This window comes from Odontesthes bonariensis, chromosome 4, assembly GCF_027942865.1.
Source record: "Odontesthes bonariensis isolate fOdoBon6 chromosome 4, fOdoBon6.hap1, whole genome shotgun sequence".
In the NCBI taxonomy this organism is placed as follows: Eukaryota; Metazoa; Chordata; class Actinopteri; order Atheriniformes; family Atherinopsidae; genus Odontesthes; species Odontesthes bonariensis.
The window spans coordinates 10,647,138-10,672,012 of NC_134509.1; the positions used below are offsets into that span (position 1 = coordinate 10,647,138).

At 39.5% G+C, this 24,875-nt stretch overlaps 1 protein-coding gene across 2 annotated transcripts in view; it reads left to right on the top strand.

The window, feature by feature from the left end:
- ndst3 (N-deacetylase/N-sulfotransferase (heparan glucosaminyl) 3) overlaps window positions 1–24,585 on the top strand; it is a 41,675-nt gene extending 17,090 nt beyond the window's left edge. The window contains exons 5-15 of one of the 2 annotated variants that reach the window (XM_075462919.1): window positions 1,151–1,336; window positions 7,758–7,886; window positions 13,802–13,984; window positions 14,549–14,645; window positions 15,465–15,588; window positions 16,083–16,257; window positions 16,368–16,538; window positions 16,663–16,772; window positions 20,429–20,531; window positions 21,556–21,666; window positions 22,623–24,585. In XM_075462919.1, coding sequence (XP_075319034.1) covers window positions 1,151–1,336; window positions 7,758–7,886; window positions 13,802–13,984; window positions 14,549–14,645; window positions 15,465–15,588; window positions 16,083–16,257; window positions 16,368–16,538; window positions 16,663–16,772; window positions 20,429–20,531; window positions 21,556–21,666; window positions 22,623–22,631 — 1,398 coding nt within the window. In that variant the 3' untranslated portion in view covers window positions 22,632–24,585. The remainder of the gene's footprint in view (window positions 1–1,150; window positions 1,337–7,757; window positions 7,887–13,801; window positions 13,985–14,548; window positions 14,646–15,464; window positions 15,589–16,082; window positions 16,258–16,367; window positions 16,539–16,662; window positions 16,773–20,428; window positions 20,532–21,555; window positions 21,667–22,622) is intronic. The other variant, XM_075462918.1, reaches the window with a different exon arrangement.
- Window positions 24,586–24,875: the final 290 nt, after the last annotated feature.

The following is a 24,875-nucleotide window of genomic DNA, read 5'->3' on the forward strand; positions in this document are numbered from 1 at the left end:
ATTGTGTGGTTATCAGTGGCAGAGGAAACGAAGGTGCAGATGAGGTTTGTATTTCTTTTCTAATTTCTTCGCGTCTGGCGTCACCTGTTGAAGTCGCTTATTTTTTGCACTTGATTTGATGTTAGAAAGTTAACTCTTGCAGTGAAATAGAACCAACTGTGGCTGGCTGTGGTTGCTATGGTTACCTTTTTTAAATCTAGGCAGAGTTGTTTAGCTCTTAGCTTTTCAGACAGAGTATTAATTTGGATTCGTGGATGGATAATTTCATTGGATCTACAACTAGTTACCCTTTATAAAGAATTAATAGACACCCTGCAGCCAATCAGGATGGACTATTCACCCTGATTGTGCTATAACTTGATAATAAATAACGATGAAATTACACCCTCTATATTATATAAAAGCTAATGTTAATTAGTTGCACAGGACCATAGTTTAACAGAGAATCGGTCTGGTCATTCAGTGTGATTTCATTGTTTTCCTATTAATAAAAAATCAAGATGTGATTTTCCTGTTGGCAGTGGTATGTTTATTTATGACAGGCATACCTGAGCCCTATTTAATGCTTCCTAATTAATTTGAAGTTCACAAAGGTGACTTCTGTTATTCTGCTGCTCTTTGTTGGTATATTTGTACGGGAAGATGATTTGTTTGACCACGCTGGACAGTGGCGTCACACATACAATACGGCAAGAGGGGCTGGTTCATGCCGTTGAAGGTGAGCCTGAGCATAAAGTGTGATCGCTAACCACTGTTATACACATACACATACACACACACATACTTCACTCCCTCTTCTCCTGACCGCTGATGCTTAGCTTTGACAGTGTGTGTAGGTGTGTGTCAGAGCAAAGGACAACACCATCAGTCTTCTCGATGCACCCAGCAAGCATCCACCCTCGAGCTCGCACACATACACGTGCGTGCGCAAACTATATTTTTCCTAATTTCCTACCTGAAGGCCAACCCCATAAGAAACATAACACAAACCACGTGCTTCCCCTACAAGGTCAAACTGTTGGACTCTGCGGGTTTATGTGAGACAAAATTTTTTGTCTGTAAGCTGTAAATATGCCATTCTTTGTGCGTTTATTTATATACCCTTCACGTACGTGTCTATGCATGCCTCCTCTCAACCCTTCTCCTCTAGGAGCACAACATCCCAGTGGACATGGGCTACGCTGTGGCCCCTCACCACTCCGGCGTCTACCCGGTGCACCTACAGCTGTATGAGGCGTGGAGACGTGTATGGAACATCCGGGTCACCAGCACAGAGGAGTACCCCCACCTCAAGCCCGCTCGCTACCGCAAGGGCTTCATCCACAATAACATAATGGTGAGCATGAGCAGAACTGTTCTTAATTGTAATAATTGATTAAATTGTGAAAAGCTTCAGCAGCTCATCAGCTTCACCTCACACCCACATAAATGAAAGTGCTCATCCTTACAGCTCGCACGCATCCATAAAGGCACTTTGAACATTTGACATGTTTATGTACATGAAAGCTGAGATGCTCCCTCACATCTACCTGCTGGATTTTTAAAATTGAACATCTCATCATTGGTGAAGCACAATGACTACCATTGCTCTCCTGTGAAAACCTATTTCAGCCGCAAGCATCATTGTCACTCTTTTCTGTTTCTCAACTGTTTCTTTTCTTGCAATGTTCAATCCTCTGACAGGCTAGCAATAGCATTCATTTAGCCCGTCGTTCCACAGTTGCTTTTTTTTAAGTCTCTTTGATACAAGTCATAGTTGGCTCTGTGAGCAGAAATGTTTTATCTAATATCCTGCCCCTAGCAGACTAAACACAGATGTGTGTTGCATGACAAAATGGAATGAGTCTGGTTGGTTAGATTAACAATATGAATATTACAACCAAATGCCAGTTTGTAGAATTCTTGCATGTTATCAGATGCAGAAATCCTGAGTCAAACCTAACACTCAAGCACATAGTAGTGTCCTCACCCCACCCAGGTAGAAAAAATATTTGCTTTTTTAAATCAAAATGATGAATAATTAATTTGCAGTGCAGCTAAATGAAAGAAGGCTCTGTTTGGATAGCGTGTATTGCTGCTTAGACTGTTCCATTTGCTTTAAAAAGGGTTTAACTGCTGTCTCTCTGTTCAAATAAGTGTTGGCTGAATAGTAAATTGTGTGCTGAATGTTTTGTGCGGTCCTAAACAGAAAATCAATGCTCCCGTATGTGGTGTGTTACCTCTCTGTATGTGCGCCAATGTTTATGGGTATGGGATATTTGACTTCACAACACAGCATGCTTACCTCAGTTAATTCCATATTTAATGGCTTCCCAATGCAGTCGATGGGGTGGAGTTTTCTATGAGTTTTTCTATTTGAAGAGAGCATGTGTACATTTTCTACTCAAGTGAATGATCATCAGCCCCTGCTTGAGACAGAATCAAACTTTTGTCAGCTGTTTCATGTCAACAAGTGTCGTCAACACTCCCCCTTTCTTTCCTCCTCTTCGTTTTCAATCACTTGTCACTCAAGCTTTTTGTAAGTGAACGCAACTGTTTCTTTATTGACAATAGAGCCAATCACATCTGACACCAAAATTACCAGCAAAAGTTATTCTGCCATATTCGGTTCTCGAACAAACAATATGAAAAGACAGCTGTATCAATTATCTAATCAGTCCTAAACCTCTGCTTTTATTTCTTGACGTCTTGTCACTGCGTCAGAAAAGACTCACTTAATCCTGCATCCTCTCAGCACCACGATGGCAAGCCGGCTTTTTGAGAGACTAATATGTTACTGTGCATTATTAATCGAAAGGTTTTGAGAAGCATCAGTGAATCACGGAATTCAGAAAAAAACATCAAGTCACTGAACCAAGATAAATGTTCAATAATTTACATGAAGCATTAAAAAGAAGAATGGAAACAAGCAAAACAACAGACAAAATGGATGAGTATTTCTTACCAGCAAAAAAGACATTAGATTAAATATACCCCAAAATTGCTCTCATTCTGTGGAGCATTTTTGCCAGGGAAGTGTGTGTGTGTGTGTGTGTGTGTGTGTGTGTGTGTGTGTGTGTGTGTGTGTGTGTGTGTGTGTGTGTGTGAAAGACTTTGGGAATGACATGCAGGAAAGATCGACATGGTCAGGATTCAAACCGTGATCACTGCAATTGGCATTGCCATTTTGGTATGTGCTCTAACGACTCAACCACCCCTGCTTTTGAATTTTTTTGTTCAATTGCTTCTCAAATGCAAAAAGCCTATCCAGGTTAGGTGTTTCTTTTATTTTTTTCTAATAGGAAAATTAGTTCACATTGCCAGAGGAACAAGGACGTATGCAAATCAGATTTATTCCACTAAGCTTCCCTAGCCTTTCTGCTTTGTAAGAAAATAAAGGGACTTGATAGGGAGTTGCTGATCATGCTACTTACACCAAGTCACACTGGAGGAAACACCCTCCTCAGCTGGGTAAAGACTCTCTAGAGACACTTGCCTGCTCTGCTGCAAGCTAGATGTTAAGGGGAAAGGTATAAAAAGTGGTGAGATGAAAATACCTCTGGGAAGCTTTGCTGGACCTTAGAAGTGCAGAATTATCTGCCTCTGGTGCTCTCAAATTTATGCTGTACTTTGTTGCATTTAACTCACTTCCATCTCCTACAGCATCCCTGAAAAAACACTGGAGGTTTGACTGAATTTCACCAGCTGTCCTGAATGAAATCACTGTTGACGAATGTCACACTTTATGTCTAATTTTGCAAACAGGACAGATAGTCTCACATCCAAGTAGTGACTCTTCTGCAATTTTTTTAATCATATGAATAAAAAATATTCAACAGCTGCTCAAGAGAGCTGATGGGGTGTACTCTGTGTAATTTGTTAAGAAATATATTGATAAAATCTTGTCTTAAGACTTTTCATGCTGCATTTTGGTTCTGTGGGCACTGTATTTATCATTTCCTATCACTTTGCCATTAATCAAGGATATACTCTAAAATTCTGAGAGTTCATCGAGCCTGACCTGTTCATGTTACTATGAATGTCAACTGAAAACCTTTTTCCATTTTCTTTTCTTATAACATTTTTCATGTCCAATTTTTCTTGCTATCTCTTTCCATTAATCTCCTTCTCCCCTGCTGTGCATTCCATCTTTGTTTGCTCAGCAGAGGACAGGAAGTTGTCTTAAGGCGTTAAAATTGGTGTTTGTGTGTCTCTATTAGCAGATTGAGAGCCACCCACTGGACCCACAGTATCAGAACAAATCAGACTGAGATATGGGTTTGTGTTGTGTGGCTGGGCCCGTCCGTGCGTGTTGGTACTGCACATACATGCATACTTGTGTGTGTATGTGTGTATTCCTTTTTAAAATGTACTATATCAGTTTGAGCTATAGCTCTGTGGATAATTGGTTTGGTGAAATAGTGCTGAGTGTCTGTGGCTATGGTGGCCTTCTCTCTCACTCCTGCGTGTGTGTGTGTGTGTGTGTGTGTGTGTGTGTGTGTGTGTGTCTCCAGTGTTTTATAGATAAACCAATATCTGCGCTTCCAGCCTTTACTCTCTATTTCACACTGAGAAGTGTTCCACAAGGAGTTCGATATGAAGACCATTTCTTCTCTTCTCTTCTCTTCTCTTCTCTTCTCTTCTCTTCTCTTCTATTCTCTTCTCTTCTCCTCTATCATTTAATAAACAAATGAAAAAGCATTTAATCCATTAGCTGTTAAACTTGGATCTAGCACTCAGTTACTATTTCATGCTCTATCTTTATGGGATCAGGACTTTTTTTGTTAAGCATATATTTACATTGTCTCAAAGACAGCAGCTCTCATTTCTTGTCAAATACTATTATTATTATCAGGCGAGGTAAATTGTTTATGTTAGATCATTTCATTCATGCTAAAACAGGAATGTTACTGCTGTTGAATGACTTGAGAAACAGATATCTTGGACGCTGTGTCCCTCAATCCAAGGGGCAGAGTATGCAACTCACATAGGGCATGGTAGTGTGTTTGGGGTTTTGGATACCAAGGGAGAACTCTGCATCTGCTCAAGATGGAATTACAAGCAATCTGTTATCATCTCCTCCTACTTCGCTCAACAGCAAGTCACCGTAATACCAAACAGGTGCAGGTGATGGTAAAAATGCTGTTCAACAGTGTCCTAAGAAGATTTGACTAATCACCAGAACAAATCAATGCCTTGTGTGATGCACCTGCAGGAAAATAGGGCCTCTACTGCTGCAGTAAAGTCCTTTTCTGGAGCCATAGCTCAGGCATATTGGAGTTGTGTCTTTGGATGCCATTAACTATAATCTGAAAATACATGTATGCAGGAGTCAGTAGTTGACTCATTTTCCTCTCATAATTTTTTTTTTCTTTTTTCCTGGTGTGTCATGTTTCCTGTTACCAATGCACCAGAAAGCATAATTATCGAAACATGAGAAATGTTTTTCCAACGGGTCATGTCAACCTGCGTTGGCCGTGTTTCTTGTCATGTTAGTAGTCATACGTGTTGAATATGCTATATGTCAGAACTTATTTCCATCAGCCCCTTTGTAGCACGGTACTTCAAATTTGTTAAAGAACTAAAAGACTTATATTACAGCTTGTACTTCTTAAAATCTTTTGTCTTTGTATATGTCAACTCAGAGAGATTCCACGTCCATTCCATGTAAAAAATGATCAATTTCTTCCTCACAGTGCAAAGCATACAAAAAAAACAAGTGTGTCCATTACAGTCCATCAGCGAGAGCTGAAAAATATCCACAACAGCGACAAAGCCATCAGAACTATGCATGAATGCAGAATCTTTACCACTGAAGACAAGAAACAGATGTTGATGGTGGTATGTTTTTTTTTTCCTGTAGAAATGGAAAAGGGGCTGTGTGGAATGTTTTTCCACATCAACTTCTCATGACCAGAAAAAATGAAAATGGGACCAAACATTCAAAAATTCAGAAAATCATCATGCTTACTGTGATGTTATTATCTTATCTTTTAAATGAGGTTATGTGAATTGCTAATGAGGAGTCAGTGTCTCACCTGCAGTAGGCAGCGGTCCGTGCGCTCCCAGTTTGAAGAATTAGAGAAGAAGTCTGAAGTCGGAGAGCCAAGCAGCTCAGAGTAGGGACAACAGAAGGGGGGATTATTGCCATTTAAAGCAACTCAAACATAAAAGAAAGAAACACAATAATATGTGAAGGGAGAGTAGCTTTACCGGGAATACAATTGTATTAATATCCACTTACTATTTTCACAAATAGGTGTAAAAAGATGGAACTTTGGAGCCCATTTGAGCCAGGTTAAGCCAAAACAGGCAGGAGTGATTCGATTAGTTTGGATCAAACTAATACAGTAGTTTGTTCACTTCTACTGCCATATAAACATACTTGCTGACTCATAAGAACTTGACACAACCTCACTTTGTAAAAAGCAAGACATCCTGATCCTGGAACTGGAATAGTTAAATGAAACCAAGGCATCCATCATTTAAACCATGGCCACATGCTGCTTTGCACAACACTTCAGAATATATTCCATCTGCCCCGCTGTCTTTTTTATATTATGAAGTCCCCATTCAGAGAAGCTTCTATCCAAGTGTTCAATTTATCTCATCATTTCACCTTTACATCACTCACCCGCTGTTTCAAGTGTCTTTTCAAGACATCTTTGTTTTCTGTTTGTTTTTACTTCAAGTGATCGGCCCTTTCTAGTCCTTAACACAACCAGGTGTTGTAGTTTCCTCCAGATTGTATCACGGTCGTTTTCCTTATGACACCAAAGCGTGAACTGAATGCTGAATTTGATACATTTTCTTGATGTCACTTAAAGACCTATTGTTTGAAAGTTAAATCTGGAGAAAGTCTTTCTACTTTGCCAATTTTGTAAACTTATGGTTTTGACAAGCAAATGGAAAGCTTGGCACTAAAATAGACAAAATTGTTTCCTTTGATTTATTTATCGTTCAAAGTATCGAACATATATGTAACTGTAAGCATGTTTATATGATACTAAAATTATTATATTGTATTATTATATTACTGTAATTGGGCTTTTCAAAACCCGAACTAATGCATTTGTGGTGTAATGCCCATTGCCCAAAATGTTTTCATGTTTTCGCATCTCTTTGTAAAAACAGTAAAGCATACGTCTGCATTGACAGAGCTAAATTCCTGATAAAGGTGCAATCACTCACATATTTGTTCTGTTTCTTTCGTCAAACTTTAATAACACATCAGAAATTGTGATTCAAAATCCACCCATTAAGACTTTGTGTCAGCAAACTTTCGCTGAAAGCATTTCTCGACTGCCGCTCTGACGAAATCAACATTCAAGTGACATAAAGACGTTGTCCGTGCAGTGAATTAGGCTATACCCACATGTACCATGGTCTTCCACAGAAAAAGTTAGAAGTGACAGAATGTCTTGAATGTTTTCTCATTCAGTCGGCAGTGTTGTGGCCTCAAATGTACTTTGCACAGAAACTTGATACCGATCATTTGCATGTGTACTGTGATAAAAACGACGGTCCAGTTAAACGGCCAAGTCGAACTATAACCATATCTTGACTCAACTGTGCATGTAAAATTGCTAAGTGTTAGTGTTGTTTTCAGTGACTCAATTCCCTTCCTTATGTTTCTTTGTCAAAAATATATTGTTGTCATAGCAATTAGTTCAGGAAAACCTCTTGTTGACCTTTTTTATTTATTTGAGCAATTCCCAGTTTATCTTAAAGTTGTAAAAGACATTAAGAGCTCTTTCTTTTTCTGCATGTGTGTCTAGGTGCTGCCTCGTCAGACTTGTGGCTTGTTTACGCACACCATCTACTATAAGGAATACCCTGGTGGACCTAAAGAACTGGACAAAAGCATCCGTGGGGGAGAGCTGTTTCTCACTGTGCTACTCAACCCAGTGAGTCAGAGAAAGCATGCACAAAATCACATAATCCATGCAAACTGATAAGACAGAATGAGGAGCAGAGAGGTTGGTTGCACTTTTTCTTTCTCCTCCTTAAGGAGGCATTATGAGGGTTTTCTGCTCTCACTTTAAAGGTAACTTCCTCACAGTCATTTTTTTTTTTTTTTTTGCTTCGTGTTTCTGTCTATTTTCCTGACATGGGCAGCTTCTCACTGTGGAGCTGTGGTTATCTTCCCCACTTTAAATTAGGTCTCACCACAGGAGGGTTGCTGTCACATACATACGTATACACACACACGCCCTGCAGTGTATGTCAGCTCAGCTCAACTTGGCTTTGAATTAAGGAACAGAATTAGGTTTTAGGTTAGAGTTAAAAAGCTGATCCACATGCAGATGCTTGTAAGGGCATGTACGCGCACAGTTAAAGATAGTCATGGACATTCATAGAAATTGCTCATTCTTTTTCTCTCTCTCTTTCTCTCTCGCAATTCCGCAAACCACACACGTGCACATGCACAAACGCACACAAAGATGCTCATAGACCGGCAGTAAGCTGTATTGAAGTGTCAGGTAAGGGATTGCTGAACCAGAGGAGCTGTCAGAACTCACCGAACATCACAGAGTCAAGTGGAGCTCCGTACAATAACCCTGTGCAATCTGGCTCTTTCTTCTGTCTCTGTACCATTTTGTCTCTGCCTCTACGTCTTTTTTATCTTTTTTTCTTTTTTTTTTCATTTTTACGTTGCAATATTTCTTGTTTACTTTTGAATGTCTTTTTCTATCTCACATTCTCCACAGTCAGTTTTCATTTTGTTTTTATTTTCATTTTTGTCTTTTCAAAGATGCTAAATTCTTTTGTTAATAAGGTTTAGTAACATGACAGGTAAAGCCTTTCAAGTGAAAGTTAAAAAAAAAAAAATAAATCAGAGGATAGAATAAAACAATAGCCAAAGTAAATTTTTCCCTGAATGCCTTATATACGTATGTGTGTATGTCTGTCTCTTGGTTGGTGTCTGACATGTGTGTAGCCAGGCCAATTGATAGCTACTTAAAAGGACCAACCAATGCTGTAGGTCAGCAGTGATGTCATCCAAACATGAGCTCAACAAACCTAGAGGGATTCATCTTCACATTTCTTGTTCCCGTGTCTCGCATTAGCTGTCTTTTTGACACTCCTTTCTATTGTACTTTTCCTTGTTTGAGATTAAACGTTTTTCTTGTTCTGACATTAATGAGAATCCCTGTTAAACATGAGCAATTTCAGCTCTATATGAAAACTATGACGTATATCCATGCGACCGCGCGCAGACACACGTGCAAGCATACAAGGGATTCATGTTGGCTTCTCACTGCTATGTTTCAATTTGCAGACACAAAAGCTTAATTAGTGTGTGCACTTTGTGCCTAATCAATAGTGCTCTGTAGCTCACTGCTTAAGTCTCCTGGGGGTTTCCTATTGTTTGATGATCTGCACACCGGTAACATTGCCACTTCCTGTTCAATGACATTAAATCACATAAGGCGTTTTGTGGCAGTTTACCACAGACTATAACAAACCTATTGGATGTGTGTTCACGTGTGAGCCCATGTGTCTATGTAGGGATTTTTTTCATCATTCAGGACTGCATCGACAGTCAAAGGACTCTCAAATATTGTACACAGTACAGTTGACAATTGATTGGACTCTACAAATAGCCAATAGGGCACACGTCCTTCCCCAATAACTGGCCAGAGAGATGGTGAGAGAGAAGGGGAGGAGCAGTAGGAGACAACAGGGAAGAGGCAGGGAGAGCAGGGTGAGAAGGTGGCAGACAGATTGAGATTTAATTTTCAGGTCACGGCATCCTATCACTTGAGAATCTAGACACATACAGAGTGGAAGTGATGCACATATAGGTCCTCATGCACACAGACATTAGTAATACATATATTTGTTTGCTCAATGCTCAAAAGTTTTTGTATGTGCGTGTATGTCTTGTATAAATGTGTGTCTAGCTGGCATAAGCAGAACTTTAGACATATATATCAGGGCTGACATTTAGCGCTTTGCTCTGCCACTAAGCTTATTAGCCAAAGACCAAATATCAGCACAATCTCCCCTAGCTCTCTGTTTTACCCACTCCTCACCTTCAGCATGCCTCGCTGTTCTTCTACCATCAGGGCTTTGGACACCTTCCATTTTTCTCTATCTTTCTCTTCTTGTATGTTCTTCACAACTGTCAGCCTCTGCATGTAGACTTTGCTCACACGTAAATCTTTCCACACTTCTTTAGTCTCATTTACACTTCTTCCCTCCCCTTCTCAGGAGTCCTGCTGATTTTAACTGAAAGCTTTTGCAGCTCATCAACACATACAAGCCATCACACACACACACACACACACACGCACGAACACCCCCACGCACACACACACAATAAACTACAATTCAAACAGAATGCAAAATTACAAAGTGAGAGTAAAGCAGTGCAAGATGACAGACTGGAAAGCGCTAGTAGATGCTGACTGGAGCAGGCAGAATAAATTAAATTGAAATCTATTGCTGTACTGACACTCAGCTTTCAATTATCCACTGATGAGAAAGAGACTGTAAGGAGCAAATAGAAAAAGCGTCTGCGGGACGGACAAGAAGAGAAAGGACTATGACGAAAAAGGAAAGAAAATGTGGGGGTGGAGTAAGGGGGCGGTAGTACTCTTTTAGTAGCAATAACAATTCAATCAAGGAAAAATGTATGTGGAACTAAGTGGTCTGTAATGGGAAACTGACTTCTGCAGCTGAGATAAACAGTGAATTGGGGTGATAGGCAAAAGGAAATAGGATATAGACAAGTTCACTCCTTTGGCATGACAGCATAAAAACAGTTGTAAAGACACATCTTAAGCTCTATCAATAACATGGAGTCAGTCTGGGATTATAAAACCAATCCATAGAACAACTGGCAAGTCGCTTTCAAACCAAACAGTTACAGGGAGTCTGACTGTAATTATAGGCAAGACTCTCTCTCAGCAATACCCACAGTTAGATGTATGATTTTTTTTCAGTATTTTTTCACAACTGTAGCTATTTTTAATGACAGCTAGCACACTAACCAGATAGATTGGAACATGTCACAAACCTAAATACATGACTGCATGTTCTCTTAATCTTACAAGACATGGCATTTGTGCTTGTATGTGAGTTTTTGTGTATTTGTGTGTATTCTTGTATGCATGTATTTTGAAAAACATTGCTACATGTTGGACTGACAAGTTTCATTAGGGCATCTAGGTCAGCATGAGGCCAGAGAGAAGCGGAGAAAAAATAAATAGATAAATGAATAAATAAAAAAACATCAAGGGACTTTTTGGAGATGAGGAGCGAGTGGGAGCAATACATTAAACAGATGAAAGAAAAGGAAGGAAATGAAGCTGCACTGGAGCAATGAGAGGAAAAAGACAAGGAACAAAGATTAAAAGAGGAAGACTGAGGATTTTTTATTTCTTTCATTTTTCCACTTCTCTCCCAGTCCAGTTCCAAGCATGATTTGAGTCCAGTTCTGGGGTTAAATTATGTATGAGCAAAGTATTCTTCATTAAAGGCACATATGGGACTCAAAGCAAACCAATATTCAAGAAGCGAGAAGTGGCACTAGATGCAGAGAAAGGGTTTAGATGGTTCAGTTAATTGAATTCTTCACCACAACGAGTCCTTCTGCCACGAGGGTTTGGTCTTTGCACTGTGTCGGGAGATTCTCTCAAGTGGCTTTTTTGTTTTATAATTCAGACTCACCTGCCAAGGTTACTCGCTGTCTTTTTCTGTGTCACCCCTCTCTCTGTAGTGTTCTTCTTTCTCTTTTACTTTAGCTGTCCTATTACAAACACAAATCAACTCTTTTTTCCTTTGTTTAATTTGACCACGACTGCTTAAGCCACACAATAAATGTTTCTATGTTCAGTCACACCCAGACTAACCCTCTCTCTTTCTCTGTGTCTTTCATGCACATGCACCTGCAGAAACACCACACACATACACACAAACCCTGGCATAAAGTGCAACCTGTTCCCTTACAGCCAGAGTCAGACATCATAGGCTATTGAGTGGTTTGAAGGGAGCATAAATCACTTTTTGATCACCTTGTCCGCCTCCAAAAAGCACAAAAACAGCACGAAAAGAGAGACTTTGAAATGGTTCCTATTTACCCAGGTCGGGTTTCCTGCATTCTCTGAACAGAGTTTATATTCACATCATCTCTCCTTTACTGTAGTTTTCTGTGGCAAATATCTCTTCTCAATTGTTAAATACGAAAGGATGTCTCAAGCGAGATTTTTTTTTTCCTGCGAGTTGTGCTTCAAGTTTTCCATTGCTTTGAAAGGGAAGGTTTAGGAGTTTTTAAATGAACATTTATTAAAGAGGAGGGGCAAGGGAACTGTTTGCTGGCATCCCTTTCTAATGTTCCTGGCTCAGTGCTTAGCTGTGCCTCCACGGTGGTTACATATTGTTGCTCTTACATCAACCAGATTGATACAAAACAGGCAAGCCTGAATTCTGCACAGCTTGATTGCTTAGTGAGCACATGACAAAGAGGCTTGGGCAGATGCACGAAACTGGGATGGCATACACAAATTCACTCGTGTATAAATGTTTCTGTTGACATGTGCAGGCAAAAATGTCTCTAACATGTATACTGTTGTCTCTCCTTTGTCTCACTGTGGATTCTTCGATTTAAAAAATAATTAGATACGTCCCTGTTACCCATTTGCCCTGTGGCAGTCTTGCTCACACATACACATTCCCATCAGCATTCAATCCCAATCAGTATTCTAAACTGCTTTCCAGGTCAGCCGGACGCTGATCCATCAAGCCCCGACAGCGTCTCTCTCTGTATCTACAGGAACCTTTGCATTTAAAGCGGAGCACCGACAGTTCTTTGTCACCGGGAAATTCACTCCATATTTTAGAATGAGTCCTCGAATGTTTGTCTGTACTTCTGTTGCACTGTGCAGGCATTAACCCATTCAAACAGAAACATCTCACAATAAACATGGATATTGAAATTTCACTATAAAAACTTCCAATGAGTTCATATGAGCGAGGTGTATGTGCCAAAGTTTATGTAAGTCAATATGATATCCTCCAAAATGAGACTGCCATGTATGTAGATGCATTCACATTAATAAACGTCCCCCACACACTGACACACAATCGCTCCTGCACATACAGACACACATACTCACATTCAACAAATAATTCATATCTTAATGGCTGATGTTACCGTTTTACCCAGACACACTCCCATAGCTCTGTGCAACCACAAAAGAAGTATGGACACACACGTGTGAGTGTGTGTGTGTCTGTGTGCATTTGTCTGCAGCAGCTATCTTAGCTTGTCTCTTTGATCAGCCTATAAAACCACCGAGGCGTGGACAGATAGCCTGGACCAACACACTATCGCTCCTTTGCTCCTTCTGAGTGTCTCCTTCTTCCTCACACACATTAAACATCATGTACACACTCTCTGGTGTGTGGCCACATCTCCCCCATCCTCCAGTGACAATTCTGAGGAGTATTATGCTGTCTCTTCAGCTTTATCTTACAGCAGTGGTGAATACATCAGTTTCAGTTTATCTCTTCACCTTTTTGCACTTGAAACTATGTTGCACTGAAAGTTAGTGTAAAATCTTACATGACAAAACTGACTGATAGTAAATATTTATACCCAGTGGAAAGCTGCACACTTTGTGACATTAACAGCAGTGAAAAGGAATCTGTTTATCTTCCATTGAAGTCACACTTACAAATATAGGAACTTGGGAACTGAGATTTGGACTTTGTTTCATGTTTTGCAAAATACTCAAAGTGGACGTTTTCCTTTTCTGACTAACTTCCATTCTCCCCTCCCCCACATGGCTCTGTTTGTGTTTCTCCACTCCAGATAAGTATTTTCATGACCCATCTGTCTAACTATGGCAATGATCGACTGGGTCTTTACACGTTTGTCCACCTGGCCTCCTTCCTTCGCTCATGGACAAACCTGAAACTCCACACACTCCCTCCCCTGCAGCTTGCGCACAAGTACTTTCTACTTTTTCCTGAACAAAGGAACCCACTCTGGCAGGTGTGTTTGCAAGGATACGAGCCCACATGTACGGACTTGTGTGTCTGCTTATAATATAGTTTTATTTGTGCTTTCAACAGTGATAAGGTATTCTTATAATGGAAATTTAGAAATATTCAGGAAAAAAAGCAAAGCCTTGAAAGGCTCTGGTGCTCAGATTTTCAACAATTGTAATGATAGTTTAATTAACTTGTGTTTGCATTTCTCAATAAAAAGAAATCAAGAAAAGATCAAATATTTGGGTATTTTCACGGTTGTTTATTGTCATATCTGCCAGTGATGAATTAATTCTGTTGTTGATTTAGAAGAGGACAGTCTTGATGTTTAGTTGTTGAAGTTACCTCCTGCTTTTGGACTCTTTTATATTCTTGTTTGAGGAAGTAAATGATGCTTATATGATTTTTCTTTGGTGACTTCAAAGCAAGTACTTAAGTTTGAACAGTAATTTCAGACACAAAAAGTAAAACTTTTCATCAGTTCTATGAAGTAAATCCTCCATGATTGATTTCTGGGCTTATTTGTTTTTTTCTACATGTACATGAATGCTTTTCTGCACCTTTGCAGAACCCATGTGATGACAAACGACATAAAGACATCTGGTCTAAAGAGAAAACCTGCGACAGATTACCTAAATTCATGGTCGTAGGACCACAGAAAACAGGTGAGATGCACACGCTCAGACATGCACATGCAACACAGAGACTCCCTCTGTGTGTACAGGTGTCTACATCAGAGCCCTTTCATGTAATCCCCCTCACTCCTTTACCCCTGTCAGAGGGAGACAAAGAAGGAGGCTCTTACCTCCTTTCTTCCACCCACATGCTGTCTTCTTTTGAAGCATGGAGATACAGCACTGAGATAGCAATGTCTCCGTCTTTTTCCCCCTCACTCTGTCTCCATCAAAGAGACTGAAAAAGAAGGAAGCTTGTTAAAAATGTTTATACCTTTCTCGGATCCTCATTGCTGCCTCTGTGTGATCGCTGGAATTGTAATTGCTACCGTTTTGGATGAGAGGTGAGGAGGTCCGGTATAACTGCTAATTAACTGGGCCATAATCTCCCAAATGGAGGAAGAGGTTGTTATAGAAACATTAGCCACCCAACAACAATTAGATTATTAGACATTCTCATTTTATTAGAAGGTATGTCAGAGGAAGTGTGAGGGCAGCTGGGTAAGAAGAGGGCTGCTGTGGGGGAGACAGAGGGCAGGACCATAGCCTCACTGCTGATTGGTGTCAGATGGTTTAAAATGATTTGGTAAGAGAGGCTTGTATTCTTTGCTTGCTTATACACACACGTATAGTGAAGTTTGAGCAATGTATAAATCTAAAAAAGGGAAGCTATTCTAGTATGGATCAGTGGACGGATGCTTTCACACACTGAAACACACATACACTTTATGTGCACTTTCACACACACACAGACTTCCCTCTGCTGAGCCAAAGTAACGAGCCAGTTATGAATTATGCCATTTCTTCCAGGAACAACAGCACTTTATCTCTTCCTACTCATGCATCCTTCCATCTCCAGCAACTTCCCCAGCCAAAAGACTTACGAGGAGGTCCAGTTCTTCAACACCAACAACTACCACAAAGGAATAGACTGGTGATGCTCACACACCAGTCACACAGCCTGCCTTTCATTCTTTGTCTTTTATTAGTCAGTGCCTGAAAGATGACAGACAACCTTTTTTCATTTTGTGAGCTTGTTATAGGTTGTTGTATGTCTTGCAGACTTCAGTGATACATTAAGAAGCTAAAAACAGCTCAACAACATCTTCAAAATAATCATTTAAGCCAGTAAACATAAGCCAACAGACACATGGCTGCCTAAATTGAGCCATAAAAGGGTTACTTAGCTGACAGAAACACAGCTGGTGCACATTCCAAAGTCATCCATGAATACTTGACTCGGAAAATTTTTCAATAAACACTGTCCAAACTATATCATCAAGTTTATGCCAGGCTTATTTAAGTGTATATAAAAGCTATAACTTTGTGACTTTAGAAATTGCATTTGACTTTGAAAAAAAATGTGAGTTTGCAGTAATCATAGATGCATGAGGCTTGAATCTTGAGTGTTTGTCTGTTTTACCTCAGGTACATGGAGTTTTTCCCTGTGCCCTCTAATATTAGCACTGACTTCCTGTTTGAGAAGAGCGCCAACTATTTCCCCTCAGAGGAGACCCCACAGCGAGCGGCTGGCCTGCTTCCCAAGGCCAAGATCATCACCCTGCTCATCAACCCCTCTGACAGGGCCTACAGCTGGTATCAGGTGAGTACTGTGCCGTGGACATATGTGATGCCTGTGACTGCACTTGTATTTTTTCCCATGTGTAGAGTGAGCACTTTGAAGCTTATTGGGTTGTTGTGTACCCTCTTCAGCATCAAAGAGCTCATGAAGACCATGCAGCCCAGCAGTTCACCTTCTATGATGTCATCAGTGCAAGAAAGGGAGCGCCTCCGGAGCTGCGCTCCTTGCAGAACCGCTGCCTCATCCCTGGTCTGTACGCTACACACTTGGAGAGGTGGCTGACGTACTATCCCGCTAATCAGGTATGCATAGAGACGAATACAAGCCTATGCCCACAAAAACAAGTTATGCTTATTTTGCTCTACCATACACTAATCAGTGAGATAATTGTACCAATTGTCATTGCATGGATGTATCTATGTGTAGGTGATGATTATAGACGGACATCAGCTGAGAGCTGACCCTGCAGCAGTGATGGACGAAGTACAGAAGTTCCTGGGTGTCACTCCTCACTACAACTACTCCCAGGCCCTTACGTAAGTGTCTCACACAGCATGTCACCTCTCACCTGGCACTCAATGTGGTACACAGTCACTGCAAATTAAACCTGTTACAAGTCCCCAATTCCAAATCTGCGGAAAGCCTGACATCTACTGGTGAGCAAGGCGGTACTGAACATCTTCTCATACTCAACAACTCCTAAAAATAATAAATAGATGAAAAAAAGATTATCTTTGTTGTCATACAAGGTCATACTCTAAACAATTACAGCAGATATCACATGGCTGTGATAGAACTGTGAAGAGACCTTGCACAAGTTTCGGTTGTTTTCAGTAATTAAGGAAAAACAAGGAAAAAAATGTTTGTATTGACTTGGGATTTAAAAGAAAAGAAAAACAGGGTGGCAGTTTATTTTAAGTACTGTTTAAAGTTGGTTTCAACACAGCAAAAATAAAGCAGGTGGGTGCTAAAGAGGGGTGGGGGGTGTTGATAGTAAGTAGTTTAAGATTGTTATTGAGAGCTTTTTGATGCAACTTGAAATGATCCAATGAATAAGTCATCTTGCCTTGCGTTGTAGTTATGTAAAACGTTGTGGAAAATTTGAAATACACAATATATATGTAAATATTTATAGATCCTGTTAGTGTTCTCAAATATCTAGTTCTTAAGCACATGCTCGTGTAGTCATTAGACTTGGATTAACTCAAAAAGAGGAGTTTTCTATCGAATGTACAATATATTTACAATGACTTTTTAAATGTTATGTGTAGTATGTTGTAAAGGAAGCCTAAGATATACATGACAGACAAATTCTACAAGGTTTTGAAATGGGTCGGAAAATTAGTCTTTGCCTCTTCATGCTCTGTTTCAACTCATTCTTTATTAAAGAGGTTACATGTGACCTTTACGGTTTGGAAGAGTGGGAAAGTGTTTATTTCTCAAGCACCACTCATCAGAATGCAATCAGCTTGTGAGCCCTCGAGCCCCCAGAGAGGGACATCTGGAATTGTGTGGCTCAGATTGGGACAGAGTGCCTCTGTCTAGAATCACACACCCACATGCATACAAATAATTTGTGAGAAGATGCATTTTGACAGAATAATGACACATTGTGTGTGCTTGTGTGTGTTTTGGCTGAAGACTGAGTTACACAAAAGCCTTATCTTTCTTTTCTCTTTATATTTTTTTTACCCGGCAATGGACTGACAGATCATTTAAACTCAAGCCCATTTATTTAATCCTCTCTCCTATTTTCCCTAAACCTAACCCTGTCATATCAGACAAAAATGGTAGAAGGCCACTTAAATCTTTTCTCTTTATTTTATCTACTGATGCATGCAGATAAGGAACATATTTGTATATTTGTGCTTAGACACAGGTTAATACATTGTGTATCTTTTTATCCTCAATAAAGCTACTTTCTTAGTTAAAATGAAGCAACAAAACCATAAATACATTGGTGTAAACTCCAAAAATAACACATATAACCAATATACTTGTGCTGCTCAAGCAAAAACACATGTAAATCATTGTAAATATAATTCATACCCATACGTACTGTATATGAACCCCAAAAAATATATGGCCTAAATGTATCACCATGCATAATGATGACATGAAAGAATGAAGAGTGTGTGATTATTTACAAAGCACCCTGTGACAGGTTGTCTCAAAATATGCTTCAGAGGTGCAACATTCTTTGGACTGCCTGAAAGGCCAAGACACTGAATCCTCAAGGGATGCTCATAGAGCCACACGGACACATTCAGTGAAAAATTTCGGCTCCACATTTGTTTATTTTTTCCAAACTCTGTCATGAAATTAATCTCAGATTATGCCATACTCTCTCCCTGGTGGCATGTCTTGTTTTGGTAGCCATGTTTCCTAATGCCTGCTCATTCTGATAAAGATTGTAAACCTCCTCATGTGCGTCTCCTTCATTTGAGGGAATCAGTCACTCGAGAAAGTATTGAACTTATTCTTTTCCTTAGGAACAAATAACATTTCTTACATTTATTTTTTAGAGAAAAGCCCATAAGTATATTTAGAATTTAGTATAAACATGGAATCTCATATTTCCACACTTCCACTTCTTCGGAACCTTTCACAACCAGGGGTGTAAACTGACATTAATGGAATAACAATTCTTTCATGATTATACTGGATTAGGGAAAGAGATTCTTAGCTGTCAAAACGATTTTTAGAAAAGATTTTTACGATGCTATACTTCACAGTAATTGATTGTGAAAATCCACTTCGCTTTGATGTGATTGGTATGATAGATATATTAACTTACACTTTTGACTAATAAACAAATGCAAATTGGAAAGTGAAAATGATGATTTATGAACAATTTTTACATGAACACTTTCTTTGCAAACAGCACTCCCGTGCTACAAACAATATGTAAAAAAAAAAGTGCCGGGTAACTTAACAGAGACCTGACAGAAGATTTAAATTTTAATTAAAACAGTAGAGTTCTTGCAGATCATCAGGCTCACTGCAAATTGTAGCATATAATTCTTTGTAATTATACTTCTCCATCTCATAAAGAAATTCAGCACCGTTGCCAACAAGTACGCTTATAACTCCAGTGTGTCTGCAACGAGAGGGAGTGAGAGATAGCGAGAGGAATGAAACAAGACACAGCTCAGCACAGCAGCCGCAGAGATACCGATAGCTAAGGAGGAAGAGTCAGACAGAATGATGAATGTACAACAATTCAGTCAGGTTTGTTTGAGTAAGATTCGTCATCTTTTCAGATCCAATTGGTAAAAGATGGAGCGCTTCTAAATATTGTTCAGCTGTGTTTAGGTACACCTCTGAAGTCTTACCATTTTCATTTCACATATTTAACATGTCTAATCTGAACACTGTACCATGAACCATTTCTCAGTGGCTTATTTGGTCCCCACCACGTTTTAAAAGCTTAATTTGTTCAAAGTGTGCTAAGCAATAGCTTGTATCAAGAAATGTAAATAAGGAAATGACTGTGTTTTGAGACAGCGTTTCAGAATGTTTTTTACACTGACCACTACAACATCTCAGTGTCCATTGATGGACATTGTTTGGTTGACATGGTGTTGCAGATGTGGTAATGACACAAGCTGGCAACCAGCCAAGAGTCAGAGCACATGTTGCATTTTCATAAGTAAAATGGGTCTGCCCTTCTCACATTCAAAACATTTCCTCCCAGCCTTGCCAGAGTTTGGCCAGTCACAATGGGTACTGGGCGTGGAGCAGTCACTCAGTATAGTCCACATTATTTTCCTCACTAAGTATCTCATCACTCATTCTGTGGGTTTGATTGGTTATTGGTCATCCACCGGTAATATGTATAACTGTACTTAGAGGTCTGTGCTCATTCATAAAAGCCCCTGGAATATGAAAATCAACAAATTTCAAGACACGTTTGTTGTGACTGAGTGTTACTTTTGCCATCAACATTGTACAGTTTGTGCTCAGTCTTTCTGAAGACAACTGTAGTTACCAAAGCTAGTCCCTTTTGAAGGGCTGTCCTAGAAACTTTTCCAGCTAAAACTTTAACCTAATACAAATTCTTACACACAATCTCTGAGGGTTGTTTAAAAATGTTTGTATTTTCTTTATTTTTTTCTCTTGTCCCAGCACTTGTCCACACAGAGTGACACTCTTGTTCTTACTCTTCTCTTTTCCCGTTCCTTCTTCTCAGCTTTGACCCTCAGAAGGGCTTCTGGTGCCAGCTTCTTGAGGGTGGAAAGACAAAATGTTTGGGAAAAAGCAAAGGAAGGAAGTACCCTCCTATGGAGCCCGAGGTAAACTTGTTTTATTTCAATACTCAATTCTCATGTGGCCATGGCTCAGTGGTTAGATTGGGTTGTCCAATAACCACAAGGTCGGCTGTTCAATTCCCATTCTTGCCTCAAAATAGATTGGTGGAATGATAGCTGGAGGGGTGGCAGCCCACCTCCCTGCCATGGCTGGAGGTGCTGAGGTGCCCTTGAGCAAGGCACCCTTGCCCCCATGTTCTCACTGCTCCAGTGAATGGCATCTGTCTCCATGGGTGTGTGCCTGTGTGTGTTCAACAGGTGCCAACCTGGATGGGAGGAGTAATTTTGCGTTTACATGACAATCAAGTAATCTTAATCTTAATTAAATGCTTGAAAATGCAACCAATATAAAAGGAAGATCAGATGCCTGACTGAAAGTGACAGCCCAACATTGTGGCAAAATGTCATTGGACTCAGCACAGGGCAGGAAGCTCTCACCCAATCAGGATACAGAAAAATCAAAAGGAGAAAATCTAAGTAAAATCTTTGTCCTGAGAAACAAGACCTGAATCACACATTCACTCTCACATGAAGACAAACAATATGTCTCCATGCACATGTTCACTCATGGCGAATGGCTGGGCCTCTGTGTCATATGTAATTAAAATGCATGTGAGTTTTCACTATGTGTCAGAGGGAGAGACCAGAAGAAGAGGGAGTGAAAAGTAGAGAGGAGAGACAAGAGAGGGGGAGAGAGGATCTGAAATATTCTTCATATTATTTTCATTCCCTCTCCAAACTTTGTTTCCTTAGCCCTCATCATATTACATAGCATTTAGTGCCCTAAAGTGCTGAAAAGTAAAGAAATAAACTAACTTGAAAAGTGTAGCACATCAATAATCTGTTTTTAATTTCTCCATTTTTCCCTTTTCAAATGCTTTCTGCCTTTTTTTCTCTTCTACATGCTGCTTGTTTCATTATATCCCTTTCCTTCTCCCTTACTCCCCCATCTGCCTGTCTATTGTCCTCTTTCTTCCCACTTCCCCTCCTTTCCTCTGACGCTCTTCAGGCACGCGCGTATCTCTCCAGGTACTACAGAGACCACAATGTGGAGCTGTCGAAGCTGTTGCATCGTCTCGGACAACCTCTTCCCTCTTGGCTTAGAGAAGAGCTGCAGAAGGTCAGCAGCATGTCATCTCACCACCATACATACAATTTAAAGGTTATGCATTCAGTATTTTGAACCTCAATGCAACAGTAAGCAACGAAGCCTTGTAAAAAGAGAGATGTTAGACCATTCACATTGTTCTGGTTTCCTGAGGGAGATCTACAATCGCTCTCAAGTTTTGGCTTAAGAGTTTAGATTTATTTAGAAAATTGTTTCGGACCTTTAACTCCTGAGTCAAACAATGGGAAATAGGAAAGAAACCAAAACAGGGACAAAACGGATTGACATTAAGAGCAATCACTAAATGAAAAAAGCAAAATGAGGAATGTGTAAGCTGAGGGAGGTAGTGACATGAGTGATATTAATCAGATATTTTGTAATTAGTAAAGTAAGACCAGGGGGGGAATAAGGACAGGAAACGAAACTAATGGAATGCACAAGGGAAGCAAGCTCAACAAAATGAAACAGGAAATTGAACAAACACTAATTGAAGATAAGACAAAAGCTTTACAGAAATAATGAATGCCCAAGGAAACCAACACTAAACCTTTACAAAACCAGGAGAACTTTACAAAAGGTCACTAAAGAGTAGTGGGAAAAAAGGATTACCAAACATGGAAATCCAAAGAATAAGACTAACACTAAAACAAAGAAACAAATAACATAACAGAACCCATAAAGCCCTATCGCAGCCTGGATCTCTGCAAAGTTTTTTTTTACTGCAGGGCTAGAAATTATTAGTCTTTTTGTTTGCGGACTCGATGAATCATTCAGACGAATCATGGAGCGCCTCTTGACATGTCTGGTTAGATTTTCCAGTCCATTCCCTGAATTCAGAGAATGTTTTCTTTCTATTTTCACGGTTGGCATTTTAATCAATACAAAAGTGAAATTAAATTACTTTTCCTATTTTTTACCCTTTTCCCTGTTTCCCTCTCCAACCCCTCCCTCTCTAACACTTTCTGAAGGTTAGATAACCTTTGCATCCATGAGCCAGGGTTAAGCGTCAAGACGTCAGAGATCAGGAAGCCACCAGGAGCACCTGACTTTCAGATGCACTGTCTGTGGCCTTTTAGCACACCCTGAGGTGAAGACAAGGACGGGATGCCTTGTATCACCTGTGAGCTGTGATGCTGTTGAATGGAGCAGAAGTCATAGTAGCTCAAAGGAACTTTGTGAGCTGGAACGCAACTGGATGGATGAATGGATGAGAGGGATGGATGGTTGCTACAAATGACGAGGACAGCTCTAAAGAAAGTGGGACAAAAACAAAGCGTCACATTCTTACCACAAAGACAACTATAGGAGATAATGAGGTTTCGGCGCGTCTTCGATTCCCAAATCCTGTTCTGAACTGACTCATGTGCAGATCTCTGTTGACTTTAATTGTTATTCATTTCTGTTTCATTTTTCTCCTCTAAGTTATGTTGCCAGAGCAGCGCTGGTCAGCTGTGCGTGGTTCCCATAGAGATGACTTTGCACTGAGTTCTGTTATATGCATCTCCACGACAAAAGAAGAAAAACATCCATGTTTTTTTCCCCTTTTTTGTTTAGTTTAGGTTTTTTGAAATAATTCTCATAATGAGAAAGAACAAGAAGGGAACATAAGTACACGTCTCAGGCTGAATGACAGACTACTTTCAATAATGATTTTTCGTTTCATAGATTATTTTTTTTAAAGCAAAACTAGTTATTGGAAGACCTGGTGGGCTTGTTCTCCCTTGTCAGTTGACACTTTCACTGGAAAATTTGGACTAGAAATGAGTAACTGAGGCAAAAAGCCTCGTCCACTTATAATTATGCTGGCCTGTCATGCAATAGAACACTTTATTCTGTTTAGCAGAAAAATCTCAGTTCTAATGACTGAAAAGACGTGAGTTTACTAAATTGACAAACATTGGCCTCGTGGATATCACATTTAATATCCAGATTCTTAAACGTCTGTAGTTGCAGGTTAAGCTGCAGGTTTTGTTTTGTCAGTGTCTCATTAAAGTCTCAACCTCCCTGTTTTAATTTTTCAAACCAGTGCCCTTCGTTGTTTAACTTCAGTTTGGATGCAAGAGGAACCCTAAATGTCAAACACAAAAACCAAAATTAAAGAAATGGATACGACTGACATCAAGCAATGTTTTTTTTTTTTTAATTGTTATTTTCTAATGAGCGTTCAAGAACACATGAGCCACTTTGTGCACGGTCTCACATGCATACATTAAAGAGGTCACCTTTTTTCTTAATGGTTGATTGTAGACTGTTTTACCTCAAAGGTAAGTTAATGTGAAATGCATGGGATTTATCTTATTTCACAGATTCGTTTAAATCATGCAAATATAATAAACTCATAACTGATGTATTATCATATAATACATATTAGGAGTTTGTTGATCCATGGGGTAAGTTCATAAGTAACAGCTATATACAGTATAAAGTACAAAAATAAAATATTAAGTACAAAATTAGTTCCACAGCCACAAACATGAAGATCATGAACACATTAGTAAATGGCATTATTACTCAATAAAGGAATTATTCTGAAACCGCCCAGTCTGCATGATGACCTTTCTTCATTTTGGTTCTTTAGATATCATTTGTAGTAGTGCTATTTGTTTAAATTTAGGTAAAAAAATGTATTGAAGTAAAACTATGAACTTGTGGCTTCTATACTGCGCTCCTGCTCCCACCAGAAAACATCCCATCATCAGATTACAAGAGAAGTTTATTGTTGCTGAATCAGTAGAAACATCAGCTAATCTGTTCCATGTTAGTTATCAGTGGGAGGTATTGCTCTGCAGACTATTAATGAGGGGTTGACTGCCATCAAATCTGATTGCCAGCATTTTTCCGATGATCTTTTTATAATTTCATATTTTTGTTTGAAATAAATGTTGAAAAGTTCTCGCTATTTGTTCATGTGAGAAACATAAACAACCAAAGGCATTTCAACAAAGTTTTGAGTTTGTACATTTTCATTTGTACTAGAATGCTTCCAAATATCAGCAAATGGTCTCTTAAATAACCAATAATCACTACTGGCTGATAAGTCGATTCTGGGGATTTCTGGGAACAGAACTTTTTTATTAATACTTGACTAACAAACGCTGCATTAAAGGACAGTGCATGTGCACAATCATCCAGAAACGGTCCAAAAAAAAAAGTTAAAAAAAAATCTATTTCTTTAATGTGAACGTAAAACTTAACACAACTGGACAAAAAATAAATTTCAT